Here is a 25,671-nt window from a genome sequence, read left to right as displayed (position 1 = left end):
TAGAAAGCTGCATATGTCACATGTAGAAAAATGCCTGAAATAAGTATTCTCATTATTATTAAATGCATTTGTATAGAAATTATATAAATATATGTCAGGGAATGACTCAGTGAAGACGAGAATAGTATCAATGGTCCAGAGTTATTCTTGTGCATGTCCTCTAAAAAGAAAACAATATTTCTATGTTTCTGTTGGGTCCACGGTGCTTTCAGAATTTAGAAAAACCAAGAGAATGTGAAGAGGAACAGGTGCTGTTTCTAGGTGAAGGTCTCTTGGGTTTCTTTTGACAAAGATGTTTCCCAGAAAGCCGTCTCTCGGAATCACTCAGTGGGATTACAAATCCCGTTTTATTATTCACATCACTTCCATCCTAGATTTTCTCACTTCTGTATTTTGCTTTTCATTTGCATAAATAAAAGCAATATTTACATTTATAATTCCCTACATACAGCAGTGTATCTTCTCATATCTACAAAAACTGGGAAACAGTTATAATATAATATCAGAAGCTGTTACACAAAGTACCATTTTCATTGCAGCATGGAAATATTATATATATTTACTGCAACCAAATAAACACAGGGCTCCAGTTATGTCTATTAGCTTTCCATAGGTGTTTATTCACTTTCTCAAATTGTAGTGTGGGCAATAGATTTTGCATTCAGTGGTTTCAAGCTCTCCATACTGTGTGATAGCGCACAGGCAATCTCCTGCAGATACTGTATGCGAACATTTAAAGGAGTTATCGAGGACTAATTTATTTTTTTACTATGGGCCTAAGAACTAACAGGCAGGTATTTGCTAACTACCTGCCTGTTGTACTCAGATTTCTACCTGCTAAGAGCAGTTACAGGCCACTCCTGCCTCCATTTCTGCATCTTCTGATGGTGTGATGTCAACAAAGCAGCTGCTTCTCTTCCACTCTGCTCTGTTGATGGAGCATGACTGCTGAGGTCATACTGATTGACGGCTGACTGCCCGCTGCCTAACTGCGGGGAGCTGGTTGTTAATTAGCATGACACAGGAGGTGAAGCCCCATCAACAGGGCAGAGCAGAAGAGAAAGAGCTTTTCTGTTGATGTAGAGCAGCAGAATCATTTGCAGGAGAGGTTAATGACTGTTCTGAGACGGCATCGGGCAGAACAGGTAGGTAGTTAGCAACTATCTGGCTGTAAGGGCTATAGTAAAAATACTAATAAATTAGTTCCGGAAAGTCCCTGTTAACTTTTTAAACTTTTGGCTTACGCCCACATGTAGCTTAAAGCAGTGGTGAACACGCAATTGGTGTAACTTCTGCAATCGCATAGGTGCCCAAGAGATAGGGGAGCCCATTGGTACCTTCGAAGCTGCAAATCGCTTGTGTCACTGTCACATTATTGGAGTGCACAGGGCCCATAAACTGTTTTTGCACAGGAGCCCTCTTCTATCTGTGTACGCCTCAGACTTAAAACAAATTTATCAGCAGGATTTTGCTAAGTAAACTACAGGCATTGTAAGGTTGTCGCTGTTAGGCTGGGGTCACACTGCCGTATTTCTCGTGCGATAATTGCATCGCACTGCACGGGCTGGCCGGCACCTGTCCTGACCCAAGCATGACAGCATGATGGATTACTATACAGTTGTCAAGCTCAGGTCAGGAGAGCCCTCAGCCACTACAAGTTTTACAATGCGATTCTTGCACCAGAAATATGGCAGTGTGACTCCAGCCTTATACTGATTAAAATGATGTCTGGGGTGAAGAAATCAGTCTTGTGGTTCTTGTGTAATCAGTGTTAGTATATTTCTGTTAGGTGACCACCATTTCATTACATGTAGCTACGTACCAAAATACAAACACAATGCTATACCACTTTGCAAACCCTGAATACATGAATTACATTACTACCAAAATAAAAATATAAGGCTCCTAGGCTCACACACTTTGATGAAAAAGTGTGCTATCTAATCTCTAGATTAGACCCAATACTAAATGAAGTCTTCTCGCCTTATGCCTAGACCTCAAATGAACTGGGAAAGATTAGGATCCAGCTTTACATTCATTCCAATTAAATATGTCTTGCTTTGATGGGTTGATGGTGCATGAAAACATCTAAGGCAGCCACATCCCCCCAAAGCACAATGCTGAAATCCGACAGCAGTCGGTACATCCTAAAGTATCAAATGAAGACCCAGGTGCGGGTACGCCGAGGCTGTAATTCACTGACATAGTCAAACTCTATGCACCAGCACTCTGCAAACACTGAATACTTGAATTCCTCCATTGCTAAAATCATACACATGATACATATGCATATGTGGTTTATCTTTTGGTTATTGTTTGAATGGAAATTTAGTATTGGCAGGAAGATACAAAAAATACAAAATAGATAGTAGAGTTGACGACAAAGATTCACAGGACCCTGTTCCAGTGGCCATGTTTGTAATCTACAATTACATCAAAAAGAGAGAAGAAAAGCTATCGCCTTAAAATATTCAATACTTTATTATAATCAAATTTAAAATATATGTGTAAAATTTACAAACAACCGAAGAAGAATAAAACTATAGGGACACAGTGTGCAAAATATTGTTGGTCTGACCAAAATGGAAAAATGCCAAGGGTTAAATGACGTTTAAAGAAAGCTACATCAATAAATCATAAGTTAACAGTCAGGAAAAACTTGTATTCAAAAGGGTAAAAAACCTCTTAATTGGTCAAAGTGACCCATTGAATGGATAGAATTTACAAAGGATTTATCAGATAAATGGAAGATGCAGCATATAAAAAGGATGGCAGACAAGTGTGGCAAACAAATGTATTGTCATCTATATAAATAAGGTGTCCGAGTGCAAGTGCAGCAAGGTTGAGTAGAGCAGCTGATTTAACAGCTGTGAAAAGCAAACAGCGCGAACAATTGTGGCTATGAATAACTCAAGTACGTGTATAGCACTAGCGGCGATGGCACTTTACCTGTCTGGTGCAGACCGAATCCGATTGGGGATCCATGCAAGTAGGAGGAGGTTTGTAGGGTTTTGGTTTGGTGGCCGTGTTGATAATCTATTCCAACTGGACCATAGCCCTTTGAACCTCCTCTTATATGCCGGCATCTCTGGCTCATCTGCTGATTAGTAGTCTTGGTGCAACATCTCGCATGTGTTATGTTGCACAGAGCTCACTAATCAGGGGAGGTGATAGGAATCCATGCATGTAGGAGGAGGTTTGCAGGGCTCTGGTCCGGTGGCCATGTTGGTAATCTATTCCAACAGGATCAAAGCCCTCTGAACCTCCTCTTATATGCCGGCATCACTGGCTTGTCTTCTGATTAGTAGTGTTGGTGCAACATCTCGCATGTGTTACGTTGCACAGAGCTCACTAATCAGGGGAGGTGATGGGAATCCCTGCAGGTAGGAGGAGGTTTGCAGGGCTCTGGTTTGGTGGCCGTGTTGGTAATCTATTCCAACAGGACCAAAGCCCTCTGAACCTCCTCTTATATACCAGCATCACTGGCTTGTCTTCTGATTAGTAGTCTTGGTGCAACAACTCGCATGTGTTACGTTGCCCAGAGCTCATTAATCAGGGAAGGTGATAGGAATCCATGCATATAGGAGGAGGTTTGCAGGGCTCTGGTCCGGTGGCCATGTTGGTAATCTATTCCAACAGGACCAAAGCCCTCTGAACCTCCTCTTATATGCCGGCATCAATGGCTTGTCTTCTGATTAGTAGTCTTGGTGCAACAACTCGCATGTGTTACGTTGCCCAGAGCTCACTAATCAGGGGAGGTGTCGGGAATCCATGCAAGTAGGAGGAGGTTTGCAGCGTTCTAGTTTGGTGGCCGTGTTGGTAATCTATTCCAACTGGACCAAAGCCCTATGAACCTCCTCTTATATGCCGGCATCTCTGGCTCATCTGCTGATTAGTAGTCTTGGTGCAACATCTCGCATGTGTTATGTTGCACAGAGCTCACTAATCAGGGGAGGTGATGGGAATCCCTGCAGGTAGGAGGAGGTTTGCAGGGCTCTGGTCCGGTGGCGACATAGAATACATGTATATGTCTTATATATGTATTAGAAGTTTTTCTTGTTCTTGCTTTCCCAGTATCAGCCAGTCTCAGTTGAGTAAACAGCAGTGCTCCAGAGCTGCAGCTTCTTTAGTAGTCAGCTTGTAGCTCCGAGTTCTGAGCTGTGTGTTGGGGGGATATTGATTACACAAATTGTTGGCGTGCGGCCCAGCAATAAATCCGTAGTCTGAAGCAGGTCAGATCACTTGGATGTGGGATTAATTATAATCCAATCAGGCATGTGCCTCCCTGATCATCATATTCCATGGATATACTCTTATTGTTTGTCACAGCTGCTTATATCTACATATCTGCATCTTATACACATAATTATACTGATTCCAGCCAGATACAAGTTGCAGTCCTTGCTGCATAGGCACAATGCACAGATAGCAGTGTACAATAAGTATTGATCACACGTTATGTGCACATTACATTTTAGGAGCAAGGATAAAATATCCCATAATAGATAAACAATGTGCACGTCTGTGCTCAGTGAGCCAGGAGAGAAATTCGATGGAAGTTTTCCACTCTCTGACACACTACATTTTACATGGGAAGAGGTTCAGCACAAACGAACACATGGAAATGTGCTTGAAAATGCATGTGAATGTAGGGATTGTTGAGCCATACCTTTGCTATATAAAATTGTCTGTATTTTTTAGTGAAATAGGTCAGATAGACTCTAAAAGCTCGCGTATTATTTTGTATCCGGCTCAGTGTTAGGGACGTGTTGTAGTCACAGAGATTTGTATCTTCCATCAATATTATTGAACGTGAAATTTTGAAGAACTGTGTTTGACAGCATTCTACTCAGACAATTGACAATGTACAAGTAGTAACTCAAACACATATATGTACATGTATAAAATCTCTTTCTATAGGGTTTTACAAGGGCATCACCTCAAACAGCAGAAAGGTAGTAAATAGCATTGCGGTAGTATAAGTGGTAGCTTAAAGAACGAGATTAAGAACCACATCATTAGAATATGAAAAGAACCAAGCTTTCTCCATATATTCAGCAGACCTTACATGAATATGTAAAGATGGCCGGCCTTGCTCTTGCGATGTCCGCTTCTGTCTCCACATGCCGGCATATTCAGTCTGTGTATGGAGCTGATGATGAAGGAGATGTCAAAACCAGAAGCTCTGGGTGATGCAAGCTCTATCCAGTCACTGAGATGAGGGTAGCTGAGACCTATAGTGCTGTCCAGTCTGGCAGAATGGTTGTGTGTGCTGTCCAGCTCTAATAATCAGCTCACTTCTTTGACCACCACACCCTACTAATATTCCCATGTTATTGCTGAAAGTTGCCAGTTATAGTTTTACTACACCTGGTTCATGCTCCAATCCAGCTCCTGTTTAATCTGTTAGTCCTGTTCTGACCCCAGCCTATTTCCTGACTATTCTTTTAATTCTGGAGCTTAGAAAAGAAGAAATGATGTAGGTTAGAATTATAAGAACGCTGCCCATGCCTCTGCAGTGGCCATGAAGACAATGGGGCACCAATCTCAGATACAGAAGGAGCGGCATCAGGGTGGAAGCCATTAAGTACTATATAATGACTATACATTAGTATTGTATAGTCTCATATACTATGGGGCATGGAGGTGAAGCTTTAATAAAATCTCATATACTATGGGGCATGGAGAGAAGCTTTAATGGAATCACATTAATCTTACTCTTTGAGTGACTAAGAGCTGCCAAAAAATGCTTTTACTAGTGCAAGACTGAGCAGCAGCCATTAATACAATCTGTTACCGAGAGCGCTCTTTTACATTGTGTTATGTTTTAAATGACATTTTTTATAAAAAAAATGGATAGATGCTCTTGAAATGGAAAGTTTACCTCTAAAATTTTCTAGCATGTTACTGAGATATAGTAGAAGATGTCCTGTTATTGCCACCAATTAGTGTAAAAGGGTGCGGTACGCCTATTTCCTATTCACTGCAGAGGGACAGTATTGTATGTTATGAAAGCAATTGTGGGAGAATACATGACACAGACCCCCAACACTAACATCTTCTGACATGTAAAAATGGAAAACTGCCTTGTTCAGACTCTGTGAGACATGTAACCAAAATGGATAGAACATGTGCCCATTAGTCTACAGGCCTGTTCACATGTTATTATGGACCGAGTGGTGCGCAAAACAATCATAAAGATATGTCCTTTTTTGACCTGAGTCAGAGATCAAAATTACCCACACGAGTCTATGAAAATCATGCTCAGTACATGGATGGCATCAGTGTGATATCCCTGTCATGTGATTAACATTGTAATTGAGAGAAGAAGAAACTCTGCTATTGATTTATTGTTTTTTTTCAGGCGATAAAATCACTGATGAAACACTGATGGTAAAAACTGAGCAAATATTGAGGAAAATTGGCCCAAAATACATTGATGATACTCAGGTCGTTTTTTGTTTTTTACTGTCCTGTGAATGGGGCTTAACAAGCACCAAAGATGTACCGAGCCTATCACACAGCGAGTGCTATTGTGATAGTGTCCACATCTTCCTACCGCCTCATTGATATTTATGCTGTCTAAATATTGAGTGTCAATAATAATTCTACCCCATAATCCCAAAGGTCCATCTATCAAAGATTTGGAGAGCCATCAAGGAATGTTCCCTTTACTCAGCGGTAGCTTGTTCCCAAAATCAATATAATAATAGAATAGAAGGTTCACCTTTATTTGCATTTGCACATGGAAACACGGGAAGCAATGGAATGGAATGAAACCAAAAGGGAGAAAATACAGATTAGGTATTAGAAAAAACTTATTGACAGTGAAGGTGATCGATGAGTGGAACAGGCTGCCACAAGAGGTAGTGAGTTCTCCTTCAATGGAAGTCTTCAAACAGAGGCTGGACAGTCATCTGTCTGAGATGGTTTAGTGAATCCTGCATTGAGCAGGGGGTTGGACACGATGACCCTTGAGGTCACTTTCAACTCTAACATTCTATGATTCTGTTTAGCCAAGTCTCTGTATAAGGTGAAGGTCACACGACCGTATGTTCTCCATCTAAGAAAAACAGTCCAAGGTTCTCTACCTTCTCAATGTCAGTCCATGAAAATCGGGCTGCAACCAGATGTCAACCGAGTGTGCTCGGATTTTTTTCCACATACCCTTAGACATGAATGGGCGAGTGCACGGCCTCCACTGGATTACTGATTTTATCTTAAGTGAAGGAGATCTGCTGTAATTTACATGTTTGTCTAGATTTCCCTGTGGCTTGTACATTTTTACACTCTGGCCACTTTTAAGAAAATTTGCCAACGATTATATGTTTTATCGCTTTTATTTAATTGCTCTTTTTAGACTCCTTAAAGAATAATAGCCATTTACATTTTTATTTCATAAATGAATAGTACACATATTACAAAGTTTTGTATTTTCATATCTTACTAGAGAAATCTGCTTCTTTCTACACCAGGACTGATAATTTTAATGTTCAATATTTCCAATTCACGTGTAAAATCTGTATTATGAAAACAGATTGTTTCATTACTGAGATAGGAGATGGCAGCTGCCATTGATTCTATGTAGAATCTCAGTATTGTAAAAATCTTTCTTCACTGAATACAGATTTTACCGGGGAATTGATCATTTTGAAAATGATCAGTCCTGGTGGAGAAAAAAGCAGATCACTCTGATAAGATAAATGGCAAAGTTTATTATTTTCACATGCACTATAGATTTGTGAAATAAAAATTGATGTGAATATTTTTCTGCCCAATGATGACAAAAGTATTCTAGGTGTGACACCTTTACTGGCTAACCAGAAAATAATATGTTTGCAAGCTTTCAGAGCACAGTGGCTCCTTCTTCAGGCGATATTACCCTTCTTGCCTGAAGAGGGAGCCACTGTGCTCTGAAAGCTTGCAAACATATTTTCTGGTTAGTCAATAAAGGTATCACTCCTAGAATACTTCTGTCATCATTGAGCAGAAAAATATTCACATCGATTTTTCTGGCTAACATGGTACCACAATACAATTTGTTATTGTACATCCTGAAATAAAAATTAAAACGGCTACTATTTAAGTCTCAGTAATGACTTTCCAAGCGATTATATTGCATTGATTTTCTTTGTCATCTATTTAGTCTCCTACGATGATCTCTGAAACTGAGTGCTAAACCAAAATACACTTAATTTACCCATGAGAGTTAAAAAAAAATTCTGTGAAACCAACTTGGAAATGCAAACTCCTGACAACTCTTTCGATGGGTAAAATTGTATGAATATTCCGGGATTATTTATATACACCTATCCATACTGCTATGCCTATGGATACAAAAAATGATTACGTTGCTAGCAATCAGTGAACAGTCTAACACTCTCTAAAAATATATTTTATTTTCAATCAGCCAAAATAATATTAGTTTTATACAATAGTAACAATAATTTATCAAAATGTAAAACAATAGTAAATTCAGTCGATCATACCGCATTGTTGTGTTACCATAACATAATGTTTAATAATCCAGTTATAAATTGAGTTAATGGTTTATATATCTACAGCTGTCTATGGCGATCCCAGTAGTTGATAGAGCTTCTCCCATTGTTCTCTACCACTGAACTACATTATTTGTGTGTTATTCGTATTCTAAGAATATTTCCAATGAGCCGCTACTGTAATAAGCAAGATGCAGCTTATCCGTCACAAACCCACTAACATGTCTGTTACCTCCCGACAGCCTTCTCCGTGTGAATGGTGCCGGTGTGAACCCAGCAATGAAGTCCACTGTGTTGTAGCAGATTGTGCTGTACCAGAGTGTGTAAATCCTGTGTATGAACCTGAGCAGTGCTGCCCTGTCTGCAAAAACGGTGAGTGTCTTTTTTTTAAAAGTAACATGGTCGGCCCTATTTTTTGCGCTAACTCCAATATTTAAACAAATGTACAAGGCACTCAGGAGCGACAGCCAAAAATGGTAGGGTGCAGTCAAGCACGACAACAAAATCCAACATGCCACAGAGAAAAAAGTAAAAAGTAGACTGCACTTATCGATGTGAGGGTGGGACCAATAGTTAAAATTTAACTTTTAATAATAGTGTTTAAAATGGTGTTAAAAAACACCTGAAAAACAATTATTTAAACACACTAATTAATTAATGCCGCTTTCCCCCCTATCTGTATTATGGGTCTTTACAGGACAGTATAGATGGATACCCTCTGTTATTCTTTACTACAACTTCCCCTGATGAGTATTTAAAATGAAACGCGTTGAGAAGAAAATGTTTTTGGGGTGACGGTATGGGTCTTGATTTTGACTGGTGCTTCAGTTTGGGGTAATGTATGGATAAATAAGAGGTGCCTCCCCCACAATATATGACACCAGTTATAAAGATCCCCGTTTCTTTCACTGGATGAATAAAGGAATATGAGGTGAGATTGTTCCTTTTGTTAATTTATAACATAGTGTGTTACTTTTGGTCCGCAAATGGATGGTCATATATTAGCAGTAAATGTTTTTGCTTAGATCATTTATGATTGTTTCTATACAATAGCATCTTTGGGAACATATGCTTCTTTGAAAATTATATTCTTGGTACTTTTTGTATTATATTTATGGCGGATTAATCTACCCAGTTGTGTTACTACACAGGTTTTATATAACTTCTGTAACAATATCGTAGATTTACCTGTTTAGTATTGTTAGCATGTAGTTTATTGTTAATTAGTGGGTTTAAATAATTGTTTTTCAGGTGTTTTTAACACCATTTTAAACACTATTATTAAAAGTAAAATTTTAACTATTGGTCCCACCCTGCTTTTTGCACATATTTTTGGATCGGTGGTCATAGCTTTATCCTTATTTGCACTCATCGATGGCATCCTGCAGCTCTCCATACTGCTTCATTGGTGGCACAAGTATCTAGATTTTTGGTAGCGTCTACTTTTTGCTTTTTATCATTTTGCAAAAGTGGTGAGCGTAATGCTGTACAGCCTACAACCACTTCTCAAGCCTCATGTTTACCTCCTGTAAAATTATAACACTTATACTTCCCTCCGGTGGCAGCACCATTCCACCGTTGTTGGCACTGGCGCTCCTGGAGATTGCATCACATTGTCATGTCACGCGATCCCTGCAGCCAATCAGTGCTGGCTTCACTCTCCCCACCTTCGGATGTATCACATACATCCGGAGGAAATGAGAGAGCAACAGATCTGACTTCGTCTGGATGTATGTGATTTGTCCGATGGCGAGGAGAATGAAGCCAGCACTTGGCTGCATGCATCACGTGACATAACAATGTTATGCGATCCCTGGGAGAGCCAGTTCCGACACCGGTGGAACGGTGCTGCCACCAGTGGTAAGTGTTATTATTTTACAAGGGTTAAACATTAGGATTAAGAATGAGTTGTCTGAATAAAGGACAACCCTTTTAAGGCCTGAAGCGCATATTTTGCTGTATTTTGGAGAAGCAATGAGTTTTTGGTGAGTTTTTGACTCTGCTTATAAAAATAGTGTCATACAGTTTCAGCAAAGTCAATGATATTTATAGTAATTTCATGCCCACTGTGCTTTTTTTTTATTTTTTACACTTCGTAGGCTGAACTTCAGAGCGTTTTTTAAGTCCTCAATGCCAATTTCTTCTGTGGGTGTGTTATGTTTTTTCCCCTAGAATTGCATTGGATGTTGAAAATCTGCAGGTAAATAATGAATATGCGGAAATGCAATAAAAAGCATGTAATCTGCACATGACTGTATCAACAAAGTTTAGTCAAAGTCAAGTACTAAGAAGCATCAAAATCAAAGCAGCTTAATTTATAAATTAGATAACAAAAAGAGACAAAAGCGCAATAAAAACACGAGTAACCTATCAATTGCGGAAATGCTGTAGAAAATCGGCAACATCAAAAACTCACCAAATACTCATTGTGGGTGTGTAGCCATAAAGTGTAGAGGCAAGAGGGGGTACGCCTTTGGAAAGGTGGCGTGGCTAAGGCTGACATGTGATGTGCTGCAAATGGATTCTTCTTATAGATGACACAAAGTAGGATCTCAGCAAAATCTGGACCAGCCTCATTATGGCTTTGTAAAACTCAGATTAGATGGAGCTGTAAGGATTGTGTCCATGAGGCCTTATATGACAGCAAATTAACATAAAACATTTTTTTTGGATTCAAATGGAATTCACCAGGAAAAAAAACTATGTACCTTAGATGCGTCATATTTCATGCAGACTCATAGTTTGATCTCATAGACGTCTTAAGATGATACCGCTACATGCAACTCAGGTGCTGTATAGTCCGGTAAAATTATTATTTATGTAGCACCATTAATTCCATGGTGCTGTGCATGAGAAGGGTTTATGATTCCGAGCAAAATACAGATATCACTTACAGAAAATAAACTAGCAATGATAGACTGATACAGAGGGAAGAGGACCCTGCCCTTGTTGGATTACATACTGAATAGGCTGATGGAGAAGGAGACAACTGGTTGGGGTGTTGCAGTAGCTCCGATGGTGTTGAGGTGGCAGCGTGGTCATTGCCTGTAGAGATGAGCAAACTTGTTCTGAAAACATTCGCCAATCTCAAAGTCTTTATGAACGTTGCACGTTGGGATTCCTGTTCGGATTTCTAAGCATTTTATGCAAAATTCGGTAAATGATTGAGTTTCCACTAATGCTGTGATCTTATTGGAGGTTCTGATCGTGGTAAGATTGTTACCATCGGTCAGAGCACTACAGGGATACGCTGTCAGATGTCAGTGTGACCTCCCAGCTGTGACTGTGACCGATGGTACTGTAAATCAATCATTACCACTGGTCAGAGAGCCACGCTTCCCACGCTGTCAAATGTCAGCGTGAACCCGCAGCTGTGATCGGAATTAAAAAGTTTACATCCGGTCACAGGCATCAGCTGATGGGACTACTACTTCCATCAGCTTTGTCCGGCTCTTCCCACTTGCTCTGTGGTGGCAGAAAGTGGGGTTCATATTTGTGAGGTTGATGTCACCTTTGTATTGTCCGGTGACATCAAGCCTACAGCTTAGTAATGGAAAGGCTTTTATAAGAAAGACTCTTATCCATTACTAATCCTAAAGTTGCATTGTACATAAACACACAGCAAGTAGAAAGTCCTTTATTTGAAATAAAAACAAATCACAATTTTCCATTTTTATTTAAAAATAACAGACACAGTTATTCTCCACATAACTCCCATTTAATTGAAGCCCTCATCTCCTGTAATAAATAGAAAATAAAAAACAGCCATATCCCTTACCTGTCATTTGTTCTGTACCAAGCCATAATCCATGTCTGGGGATAAACAGTTTTCAACCTGGACGGTGCAAAGTTGCAATCATCCAGGCTGAAAACCACTGGGGAATAAGCTGCTGAGAGCTCAACCTCAGTGACTAATGGTAACTTCATCAAGGTTACCATCGGCACTGAGGCTACATCTGCCTGTCCATTACTAATCTGTAGGATTGAGGTCACCGGACAATACAAAGATGACATCAACCCCACTTTCCACCACGACAGGGCAAGTGGGAAGAGCTGGGCAAAGCGCAAGAATCGGTGCATCTAATAGATGTGCTTTTTCTGGGCAGCTGCAGACTGTATTTTTAAGCTGGAAGGGGTAACATCCATGGCTCCTTACCAGCCTGAGAATACTAGCCCTCAGCTGTATAATATTGTTTGGTTGTCAAAAATAGGGGGGATCCCAAGCAGTTTTTTTTTTAATAATTTAAAAAAAACAGCATGGTGACCCCTCTATTCTTGTTAACCAGCCTTGCTAAAGCTGACAGCTGAGGGTTGCAACCCGCAGCTCTCAATTTTACCTGGCTAGTTATCAAAAATACAGGAGGACCCACGCCATTTTTTTCTATTATTATTCATTTGGAGTGCAAGCACCGGCTGATGAATACTCTCAATACTATTATTAGTGGCAGCAGGCAGCAGCTGATGGGAGTAATAGTCCAATAAGCTGACGCCAGTGACCGGACGTAAACTTTTTACCTCCGATCACAACTGCAGGCTCACGCTGCCATTTGACAGCTTGGGAAGCGCAGCTTTCTGACCGGCAGTAATGATTTTACCACCGATCAGAGGCAGTGTTTGCCGTGCTGTCATTCATATGACAGCGTGGCAAACACTGGATGTTCTGGCCCACCCCAACTGAATGGGGTTCCGGCTCGTGTACTGTTCTAGTACCCTAACCAAACCTTTTTTACAACTGTTCTCTGAACCAGAACATCCAGGCGTTCGCTCATCTTTAATTGCAGGCTGTAAGCTTTCTTGAATAGATGAGTTTTCATGTTCCATCTGAAGGATCCAAATGTGGTGGATAATTGGATGTGTTGGCGTACAGAATTCCAGAGGATGGGGGATATTTGGCAATTGAGTGAGGAATGAATAAGTGTGGAGGAGAGAAGGAGGTCTTGGGAGGACCGAAGAATACATGATGGAGGATATTGGGAAATTAGTTTTGATGTGTATGGAGAAGACAGATTTTGGATGGCATTGTAGGTCAGTGTTAGTAGTTTGAACTGGATATGCTGGGGATTTGGGATCCAATGAAGGGATATGCAAAGGGGAGAAATGGAGGAGTAGCGAGGCGAGAGATGTATTAGTCAGACAGCATAGTTATGGACAGACTGAAGAGGTGCGAGAGTGTTAGCAGGTAGGCCACAGAAGAGGATGTTGAAGTAGTCAAGGCGAGAGATGATGAGGGCATGTACAAACATTTTAGTAGATTGAGGGTTAAGGAAAGCACATATTTTGAAAACATTTTTGAGCAGGAGGCAACAGGAGGTAGCGAGAAAGAGGAATATGTTGTTTGAAGGACAGGGCACAGTCAAGGGTTACTCCGAGGCAGCGGATTTCCGATACAGGGAAAGCACATTGTCATTTATTGTGATAAATAAATCAGTTTGGGAAAATACGAGAGCTGGAGGAAGGATAATCAGTTTGGATTTGTCCTCATTGAGCTTGACGAAGTGAGAGAAGAAGAAAGAGGATATGGCTGATTGACACTCCATGATTCTGGACAGCAGAAAGGAGACGTATGGGCCAGAGAGGTAGATCTGAGTGTCATCAGCATATAGGTGGTACTGGAAGCCATGGGACTTTATGAGTTTTCCCAGACACTGAGTATGGAGAGAGAAGAGTAGGAGTCCTAGGAGAGAACCTTGAGAGACACCAACAAAGAGAGGATGGGATGAGGAGGTAGTGTGGGAGTGGGAGACGCTAAATATGCAGTTGGAAAGGTATAAGCAGATCCAGGTTAGGACAAGGTCTTTGACGCCAAAGAAAGAGAGGATCTGTAGTAGGGGATAGTGGTCAACTGTGTCCAAGGCAGAGGACAGATCTAGAAGGATGGGTATAGAGAATTGTCTATTAGCTTTTGCTGAAAGTAAGTCGCTTGTAATTTTGGTCAAGGCCGTTTTAGTGGAATGGTGAGGGTGGAAGCCAGATTGTACGTTATGAAATATCAAGTTGGATGAATGGTGGGGGGAAAGTTCAGCATGAACATGCTGCTCAAGGAGTTTGGATGCAAATGGTAGCAGCGACATATGGCGATACCCTAGACATAGTGGTTGGGTCGAGGGATGGCTTTTTGAGGATAGGCATGATTGTGGTATGTTTGAAATCAGAATAGAAATTACTAGAAGTTAGTGATAGGTTAAAGAGACAGGTTAGGGATGGTATAAGTGTGGTAGTGAGGTTGGGGAGGAGGTTGGATGAGGTCAAGTTCACAAGTGGTGAGGTGTGATTTGGAGAGGCGATGATTAAGCTCTCCTTCAGTGATGTTAGAGAGGAAGGTTGTGGGGTAAGGGCATTGGTCTGGTATACAAAGGGGTTATGTTGGTCGAACAATAAAGACTTACCTTGTTTAGGCAATATTATTTTTGAAGTATGTGGCAAAGTCCCCAGCAGAGATAACGGACGCCGGAGGGGGCAGTAGAGAGCAGTAGAGGGAGTTAAAAGTGTTGAATAATTGTTTGGGGTTGTAGGATAAGGAAAACATGAGGATTGTGAAGTAGGCCTGTTTAGCAGAGGTGATGACTGATTTGAAAGTGAATGTTTCATAATTTGAATGCGGTGAAGTCGTCTTGCAAATGTGTGTTCTTCCAATGCCGCTTTGCATCCCTGGACACTTGCCAGAGCTTTTTAGTGAGGTTATTGTGTCAGGGTTGTCAATTGATTTGTTGCACTCTGCCATGCATTAGAGGGGCGACCACTTCAATAGCTGATACGACTGTGACATTGTAAAACAGTGGTCCCAATGAGGCCTGAATCTTGCAGAGTTTAAATAGGTTTTCAACTTTCAAAAATGTAGTCTCCAACCAATGCTTGTAGAAAAACAAGCACAGATAGTACTCACCCTGCTGCTCCGATCCCAATGCACTGGCTTCAGCAATGACATCATGACTACAAGTCTTACAACACTGCAGCCAATCACTGAGTTAGTGGCTCATTTGCTCTATACGCTAAGCTCAGTGATTGCCTGCAGCAGTGATATGCACTATATTAGTGATGCAATTGCTGCAGTCAAAGTACAGAGACCGGAGCAGCAGTGGAGAGTCGGCACTTTAACAAGGTAGGGTGAATGATATCCGAGTTTATTCTTTTTATATTTTTTTTTTAGTATCCAATTATTGGGTACCTCTTTTTTAATAGTGGAAAACCCCTTTTATGACCACATCATACATACGGTATATTCACTTATCACTCCATTTTTTCTTAATATAGTATAATTATAATACAAAGATACCAAGGAATTACTTTTAAGTCAAATTAAAGTGATTTTTATTAGGATTTCAAGGTTTGTTTGAACAACACAAATAGTTTATGATGAAAGTGGCTATTAAACCGCCACACACTAATTGAAAATAATGCTCAATTGCTTATTTTAATAATCAGTACAGCTCTTCATGCTGAAAAAAACATAATCACCAAATGTGAACGTTTTCTTTTTGTTAAATTGGATCTGACCCATCACTGTAAGTTATGCAGAAAGGTAGCAATTGTACAGATCAGTCTGTGAAGTGTTTTTCTACTAAGCTAATGATGGGAATAGCAGCATATCATCAGTGTGTGGCTTCAAGATAGTAAGGGACTTGAGTTTCTTACTTTCATTGCAGTGTAGATTGGCTTGGACTGAATTGCTATATACAGGGTGAACCATTTATATGGATACACCTAAATAAAACAGGAATGGTTGGTGATATCAACTTCCTGTTTGTGGCACATTAGTATATGGAAGGGGGCGGGTCATGTGACACATCAAACTTATTGAGAATTTCACAAGAAAAGCAATGGTGTGCTTGATTTTAATGTAACTTTATTCTTTCATGAGTTATGTACAAGTTTATGACCACTTATAAATTGTGTTCAAAGTCCTGCCCATTGTGTTGGATTGTCAATGCAACCTTCTTCTCCCGCTCTTGACACACTGATAGCAACACCGCAGAAGAAATGCTAGCACAGGCTTCCAGTATCCATTGTTTCAGATGCTGCACATCTCATATCTTCACAGCATAGACAATTGCCAATTGACAATTTTGTAAACTGAGGGTCCTGTTCCAATTTCTGTTTTGCCCATTCTGCAAATTCCGTGCGCCAATCTGGGTCATCCTCGTTGAGATGCTGCAGCAGCTGGATTTTGTAAGGGTGCCATTTGTGAGTAGTTAATATCCGCTGAAGGGATGTTTGATTGATGCCACTCTCCAGTGACATGCGGCGAGTGCTACACTGTGGGCTCTTGCTGAATGAAGCTAAGACAGCCACTGGTGTTTCTTCATTAGTGACAGTTTTCTTGCGTCCACATTTTGGCAAATCCAACACTGAACCTGTTTCACGACATTTGGCAAGCAGTTTGCTAACTGTAGCATGGGAGATGGGTGGTCTCGTAGGGACTTTTGCATTGAAATCTGCTGCAATGACCCGGGTACTGCGTTCACCAGACATCAACACAATTTGTATCCGCTCCTCCCGTGTTAACCTCTGCGACATGTCAATGGCTGTAAACAAAGATAAACTTGTAAATAACTATTGAAAGTATAAAGTTACGTTAAAACCAAGCACACCATTGTTTTTCTTGTGAAATTCTCAATAAGTTTGATGTGTCACATGACCCTCTTCCCATTGAAAAAAATAAAGTTGGATCCAAAATGGCCAACTTCAAAATGGCCGCCATGGTCACCACCCATCTTGAAAAATTTTCCCCCTCACATATACTAACGTGCCACAAACAGGAAGTTGATATCACCAACATTTCCCATTTTATTTAGGTGTATCCATATAAATGGCCCACCCTGTATATTGTGAAGAGGTAAATACAGGAACAATGTAATACATGGTAACAGATCTTTATATAGTATCTAAAGACAACATTAATGAGCAAGATTAATGGATCTAGTGGAGATGGTTCGAAAACACAGACTTATGCTCAAGTCACCATAGTTCTCTAAAAGTGATAGCCTTATACAAGTGCTTCACTAAATTAGAATATCATCAAAAAGTTAATTTATTTCAATTCTTCAATACAAAAAGTGACATTCATACATTATATAGAGTCATTACAAACAGAGTGATCTATTTCAAGTGTTTATATCTGTTAATGTTGATGATTATGGCTTACAGCCAATGAAAACCCAAAAGTCATTATCTCAGTAAATTAGAATAATTAACAAAACCACCTGCAAAGGCTTTCTAAGCATTTAGAAATGTCCCTTAGTCTGTTTCAGTAGGCTCCACAATCATGGGGGAGACTGCTGACTTGAAAGATGTCCAGAAGGTAGTCATTGGCACACTTCACAAGGAGGGTAAGCGACAAAAGGTCAGCCCCAACCAAGTATTGAGTGCATGTACTGAACATACATTTCAGTAGGCCAACATTTTTCAAGCTGGTGTTATATTGAACCCTACTCCTGGCATGGATGCTTGCTTTTATAGTTTCTTACCTTAAGCTCCATATGAGTTTTCTTCAACAACATTGGAGACCCTATCAACTACCTTTTTGTGGACATAGTGGGCAGAATATCAGTTGTACTGACATGCTTTTAAGTTCCCCTTAGTCCTAATAGGCTTACTTTATTGCATTGCCAGTCAATAAATCAGTCCCCCGCTTTTGTTGCAATTGTGTTTTGGCTCTTTTTTTGGGGTTTTCTTCTGTAGATGTTTGTTGTGTCAAGATTTTTTAATCATTATAATCATTCAATGTTAATTTTTAAGATCCCCATTTGTGCTATTTTTCTAATCATACTGAGGGATTCATATATTTTACTTCTTTATTTCACCTTGTAATGCTTACCTGATAACGTCAGAGAAGGTTTGGACTCCGCATTTACGGAGTTAGCGGAGCGTTGGCCACTTGTATTCACTATGTGCCTCATCACTCAGCAACCCCTACTCTTTAACTTTATGTTGTCTGAGCTACTGCAATTGCTAAATGCTTGCATGTTTCAATAATATCATTTACAGTTTATGGTGTAACATTTAGGAAGGAAAAAAATTAATGAACTGACTTGTTACAATGGTCACATCCTATTATTGGATCACGCTAGTATCAGTGAGTTCTGTAGAATGACCCATTCATTTGGAAATATTTGCAAAGGGAGACTGTGTGGCGAGGGACTAGACTTTATATGCCAGACGCAATGGAGCTGAATGAATTGCCTGAATAATTAAGAGGTGTCTCCCAATACTTCTATCCATCTAGTATATTGGGTGTTTAATCAAGCGGTCTTAACATTCTGCTTCATTATTTTTAAGCAAAAAAAATAGTTGGAGTTGACTGACAACATGAGGGATGTGCAAATATTACCATTATACTTTATGCACTCCTGATTTTGATTTTCAGATACTAAACGGACACAAAATATTGACACAACTACTACTATAGACTCTGAGCTCTCACCGAGTGGGACGAGTTTTGACGACTGACAAGCTATGGGTCAACAGTAGCTAAATGGAGACAACTCCTACCACTTCATCCACAGAAAATATGCATGCATGATTTTCTCATGAGTCAAAGTTTGCAAAAACATTATTAATTATGTATATGATTGTGATATTTTCATGCAATAAGACGTCTCCTCTCTCTGAATAAGAATCTTGTAGCTGAGAACGTCTTAATGAGGAAACAATTGACTCGGCTCAATAAATGAAACCCAAACCGTCCACAGCTACTTTAATTTGTGATGCTGAAAACCCAGTTGGCCGTTTCTGAGAATTGATTGTATTGATAAAACATTTAAAAAGGAAAATTTGGAATTAGTGTGACATGAATGTAATTTGAGAAAGGACAATTACTAAAATCATACCTGGAGCAAGGACAAATTGCTGCAGAGTGTAGACAGTGTGTTCATCAATCTTTATTACTTTCTCTGTAAAATATTCATGCATTGAGTGTCATGGGGTCACCATGAATATTCTGTTCTGGCATCAGCAAATGGCAAAATATTTGAAGTCTACTAAATGAATTAGTATAATGATAGTAATATGGTCCACATATTGCTGCAGCATGGCAAGTATTCTGATTTTTTATTTTTAATCCGTATTGCATGTGAATACAGTTAGGGCCAGAAATATTTGGACAGTGACACAATTTTCGCGAGTTGGGCTCTGCATGCCACCACATTGGATTTGAAATGAAACCTCTACAACAGAATTCAAGTGCAGATTGTAACGTTTAATTTGAAGGGTTGAACAAAAATATCTGATAGAAAATGTAGGAATTGTACACATTTCTTTACAAACACTCCACATTTTAGGAGGTCAAAAGTAATTGGACAAATAAACATAACCCAAACAAAATATTTTTATTTTCAATATTTTGTTGCAAATCCTTTGGAGGCAATCACTGCCTTAAGTCTGGAACCCATGGACATCACCAAACGCTGGGTTTCCTCCTTCTTAATGCTTTGCCAGGCCTTTACAGCCGCAGCCTTCAGGTCTTGCTTGTTTGTGGGTCTTAAGTCTTAAGTCTGGATTTGAGCAAGTGAAATGCATGCTCAATTGGGTTTAGATCTGGAGATTGACTTGGCCATTGCAGAATGTTCCACTTTTTGGCACTCATGAACTCCTGGGTAGCTTTGGCTGTATGCTTGGGGTCATTGTCCATCTGTACTATGAAGCGCCGTCCAATCAACTTTGCAGCATTTGGCTGAATCTGGGCTGAAAGTATATCCCGGTACACTTCAGAATTCATCCGGCTACTCTTGTCTGCTCTTATGTCATCAATAAACACAAGTGACCCAGTGCCATTGAAAGCCATGCATGCCCATGCCATCACGTTGCCTCCACCATGTTTTACAGAGGATGTGGTGTGCCTTGGATCATGTGCCGTTCCCTTTCTTCTCCAAACTTTTTTCTTCCCATCATTCTGGTACAGGTTGATCTTTGTCTCATCTGTCCATAGAATACTTTTCCAGAACTGAACTGGCTTCTTGAGGTGTTTTTCTGCAAATTTAACTCTGGCCTGTCTATTTTTGGTATTGATGAATGGTTTGCATCTAGATGTGAACCCTTTGTATTTACTGTCATGGAGTCTTCTCTTTACTGTTGACTTAGAGACAGATACACCTACTTCACTGAGAGTGTTCTGGACTTCAGTTGATGTTGTGAACGGGTTCTTCTTCACCAAATTAAGTATGCGGCGATCATCCACCACTGTTGTCATCCGTGGACGCCCAGGCCTTTTTGAGTTCCCAAGCTCACCAGTCAATTCCTTTTTTCTCAGAATGTACCCAACTGTTGATTTTGCATGTCTGCTATCTCTCTGATGGATTTTTTCTTTTTTTTCAGCCTCAGGATGTTCTGCTTAACCTCAATTGAGAGTTCCTTTGACCGCATGTTGTCTGCTCACAGCAACAGCTTCCAAATGCAAAACCACACACCTGGAATCCACCCCTGACCTTTTAACTACTTCATTGATTACAGGTTAACGAGGGAGACGCCTTCAGAGTTAATTGCAGCCCTTAGAGTCCATTGTCCAATTACTTTTGGTCCCTTGAAAAAGAGGACGCTATGCATTACAGAGCTATGATTCCTAAACCCTTTCTCCGATTTGGATGTGGAAACTATCATATTGCAGCTGGGAGTGTGCACTTTCAGCCCATATTATATATATAATTGTATTTCTGAACATGTTTTTGTAAACAGCTAAAATAACAAAACTTGTGTCACTGTCCAAATATTTCTGGCCCTAACTGTATATAAGACTAAGGCTTCTTTCACACTTCAGTTGTTTGGCGTCAGTCTGCTCCGACATAGTGACGGATCGACGGATCCGTCACAATTGTTGAGAAAACGGTTCTAACCGATCCGTTTTTTTGACGGATCCGTTACTTGGGGGTTGTCAGGGAAAAGTATCTACTTTTTGGAGCATGCGCAATTGGAAAAGTGGATTGGGGCGACGGATCCACCGAAATGACGGTCGCGACGGATCTGTCGCCCATAGGCGGCCATTCTATGGAATGGCGGATGTGACGGATCCATAGCGAACCGCCATTTCGGCGTAGACAAAAAACGTTATAATGTCCGTCAATGTCTAGATGACATCCGCCAAATCTCGACGGATCTGTCACATGGCGGATGGAACAGACGACCATCTGCCATAATCTGTCACTAATGTATGTCTATGGGAAAATAGCGGATCCGCCAAAAAAAAATGACGGATCCGCTATTTGAGGAAAATGGCGGTTTCAGACTGATGCCAAAAGACTGAAGTGTGAAAGAGGCCTAAGTAACACAGTGCACTAGTAAGATCAGGAGGTATATTCCTTCCACAGATTTAAAATAAAGTATATCTTCGGATCGCTTAGATAATCAACCCATCTCCTGAAATGTAGGACATTTAACTTAAATGGGTTTTCCTGGCACAGAGATTATTACAACATTGTAAAGCCTATGATAGAATAAGAAACTTCATATTTTACATGCTGTTAAAATTTTCCTGAGGAGTCACTTGTAAAGAAATTACCTCCAGCTCCTGGGGTAGTTTGAAGGCAAAGCGTTTTTCTCCCAACTTGCTATCTATTTAGTCCCAGAATTCTATTTTCTAATATACTTCCTTTAAAAATTCCCCATCATTCCCTAACTACACTAATTAGCTGCTTTTGTATTTTTTTTCCTATTTCCTGTTTGATGACGATTCTTTTGAGTATCACCATTGCATGCTGGGATACTCCAACAAAGTGTCATCAGGAGACAGAGCCTGCGGTCACTGTCTCAGCCCCTGCCCCCTCCCTGAAACGAAGGGTGACGCTCCTTTCAGTGACGGTGCTGGCCCTGAGTGTCTCCTCTCATGCACAATCTCCCCCAGTGAGCGGTGCGATGAGTACAGTGTCCGGTCTGTTGTCTTTATAGATAGTGTAGTAATAAGCTAGCGGCAGAACAGTGTCACTATACCACGCAGAGACTAATGAAGCCCTTGCAGTGACGGTGCTGGTCTCCTTTAATTTCTGCTACAGTTTGTTCACAGTACAGAGATTTTCTGTCAGTATTGCATAGCCCTGTATGTAAGAGGAAGAATTGAGCCAGCAGATCTGAAACCAGTGTACAATGAATGGTGATGTCATGGGACATGGCCTGTGATCCTCCTCAAGTTGCTAGTGACTGGGGATGTGTTCAGGGAATGAGGCAGATAAGAATCTATAGAGACATTGCAGACTCTACAGATAAGTATAGTAAGCTTTGCAACTAGTGGATGGTGGGGAGTGTTCCAGACTGCTAGATTACACTAGAATAAATATATATGTATATATATATTTACTAGCTATTGAACCCGTTCTATGCCCGGGTGGCGAGCATTTATATTGGTATATGGTCTCCATCCTGGTATGTGTTGCTTCCATCTTGCGCCCCCATCCTGTCATGTGCAGCCCCATCCTGTGCCCCCATGCTGTCATGTGCTGTTCCCATCTTAAGCCCTCATTCTGTCATGGACTGCTCCCATCCTACGCCCCAGTTCTGTCATGTGCTGCTCCTATCCTGCTCCCCCATCCTGTCATGCACTGCTCCCATCCTGCGCCTCCATTCTGACATGTGCTGCTCCCATCCTGCACCCCCATTCTGTCATTTGCTGCTCCCATCCTGCTCCCCCATTCTGTCATGCGCTGCTCCCATCCTGCGCCCCCATTCTGACATGTGCTGCTCCCATCCTGCGCCCCCATTCTGACATGTGCTGCACCCATCCTGCACCTCCATTCTGTCATTTGCTGCTCCCATCCTGCGCCCCCATTCTGTCATGTGCTGCTTTCATCCTGCGCCTCCATTCTGACATGTGCTGCTCCCATCCTGCGCCCCCATTCTGTCATTTGCTGCTCCCATCCTGCTCCCCCATCCTGTCATGCACTGCTCCCATCCTGTGCCCCCATTCTGACATGTGCTGCACCCATCCTGCACCTCCATTCTGTCATTTGCTGCTCCCATCCTGCGCCCCCATCCTGTCATGTGCTGCTCCCATCCTGCGCCCCATTCTGTCATGTGCTGCTTCCATCCTGCACCCCCGTTCTGTCATGTGCTGCTGCCATCCTGCGCCCCCGTTCTGTAATTTGCTGCTCCCATCCATATGCCCCATACGCTGCTCCATAAAGGTTGATGGCCCCCATAAGATGCTCCATAGTATATGCCCCATATGCTGCTCCATAAATGTTGATGGCCCCCATAAGATGCTCCATAATATATGCCCCGTATGCTGCTCCATAAATGTTGATGGCCCCGATAAGATTCTCCATAGTATATACCCCGTATACTGCTCCATAAATGTTGATGGCCCCCATAAGATGCTCCATAGTATATGCCCCGTATGCTGCTCCATAAATGTTGATGGCCCCCATAAGATGCTCCATAGTATATGCCCCATATGCTGCTCCATAAATGTTGATGGCCCCCATAAGATGCTCCATAGTATATGCCCCGTATACTGCTCCATAAATGTTGATGGCCCCCATAAGATGCTCCATAGTATATGCCCCATATGCTGCTCCATAAATGTTGATGGCCTCCATAAGATGCTCCATAGTATATGCCCCGTATGCTGCTCCATAAAGGTTTATGGCCCCCATAAGATGCTCCATAGTTTATGCCGCGTATGCTGCTCCATTATGGTTGATGGCCCCCATAAGATGTTCCATAGTATATGCCCCGTATGCTGCTCCATAAATGTTGATGTCACCCATAAGATGCTCCATAGTATATATGCCCCATATGCTGCTGCGATATATAAAAAAAAAATAACATACTCACCTATCGTCGCTGGGCGCCGAGTGCTGGGGGGCCTGAGCAGGCGGGGACACCGGTGCGCTGTGGGGGTCAGGTGCCGGAGCCGCCGCTAGCTCAGGCCCCTGACACTTGCTATAGTCACCTGGCCCTGATCCAGTGCTGCGTGCCGCTCCATGTTCCGGGTCCTCTGGCTGTGACTGTTCAGTCAGAGGGCGGCGCGCATTAAGCGCGTCATCGCGCCCTCTGAACGTCACAGGCAGAGGACCCGGAAGACGGGAGCGGCGCGCAGCGGTGGAACGGGGACAGGTGACTATAGCATACTCACCCTCCTGGCACGTCCCTGCTTCTCCGTTGGAGATCGCGGTGTGCGTTCAGTGCTTACGCATACGGCGATCTCCTAAGCTGCGTCACTCTGTGGGGTCCAGACTGCGCCGGCGCTTGCGCAGTCTATAAAGGCTTCGGACAGAGTGATGCTCCCAGCGTTATATTATAGATATATATATATATCTGACTCGTTGCTCTGCTAAAGTACACTGAGCCTGCGTGGTGCCTGTGTCGGAAACTGTAACATTTTGGAATCCAGGAGAGTCTCAGGGTAGCACCTACTAAGTGAATAGAAAGAGCTTTAAGAAAATATGTGGGAAGTGATTTATCCATCTTGAGACTGTATATGAGTCTCAGGGTGGTGCTTTGTAAGCGGGGTAGAAGAAAGGTGGGCGTGTGTGGATACATCTCTGGCAGAGAAGCCAGAGCACACTGCCTCAACAGAGAAGTAGTCTAGAAGCACAGAGTGAGAGTTCAGAATGTAAGCAATAGCAAACCACAGCCATCGCTGCAGGGGATGAGGCCGAGTTAAAAAAAATAATAAAAATAACCGTGGAATTGAAGACTCATTACAGGGATAACCTAATCATTTTTTTTCTGTGCCTTGAAAACTACTTTAAAAATGCATCTAGACTCTTATTACATTATCCACTGGTCTTGTAAGGTTAACAACACAAAGGAATATACAATAAACTGAACTTTACATTCATCCTGTACAGGGCAGGTTGAGGAGTGCTAAATGCAGTATGTGTATATATTTTATGTAACTGTGTTTTGTGCTTAAAGAGAACCGGTCTATTTTTCACCTGCAAATCTGCAAGTAAATAGTATTTAAACCATGCCTTGCGGACTTCCTTGGAGTAGCAGCTACTAGGAAAAAATTTGATATTCTCACTGTAGCCACTTACTTCCAGTCATCGGGGTGGAGCAGGGAGCCGTAAGGCCATGTTCACACAGTGCGTTTTTTACTGCGGAACCAACCGCTGCGGTTCCGCAGCTGTTTTCCATGCAGGGTACATAACAATGTAACCCTATGGAAAACAGTCACTGCTGTGCACATGATCCGTAATTTCGTTTAAAAAGCCGCGCAGAATAGCTGCGGCAAAAAAGAAGGAGCATG

General features: G+C 41.4%; 1 protein-coding gene across 1 annotated transcript in view; it reads left to right on the top strand.

Moving 5' to 3' along the window:
• Positions 1-25,671, top strand: part of VWC2L (von Willebrand factor C domain containing 2 like) — a 290,516-nt gene that overhangs the window by 98,275 nt on the left and 166,570 nt on the right. Inside the window, exon 3 of the mRNA XM_069733407.1 lies at positions 8,741-8,870. Coding sequence (XP_069589508.1) covers positions 8,741-8,870 — 130 coding nt within the window. The remainder of the gene's footprint in view (positions 1-8,740; positions 8,871-25,671) is intronic.

Source organism: Ranitomeya imitator, chromosome 7, assembly GCF_032444005.1.
Source record: "Ranitomeya imitator isolate aRanImi1 chromosome 7, aRanImi1.pri, whole genome shotgun sequence".
NCBI lineage: Eukaryota > Metazoa > Chordata > Amphibia > Anura > Dendrobatidae > Ranitomeya > Ranitomeya imitator.
The sequence above is the reverse complement of the archived record's forward strand: the minus strand, read 5'-3'. Positions and strand labels throughout refer to the sequence as shown.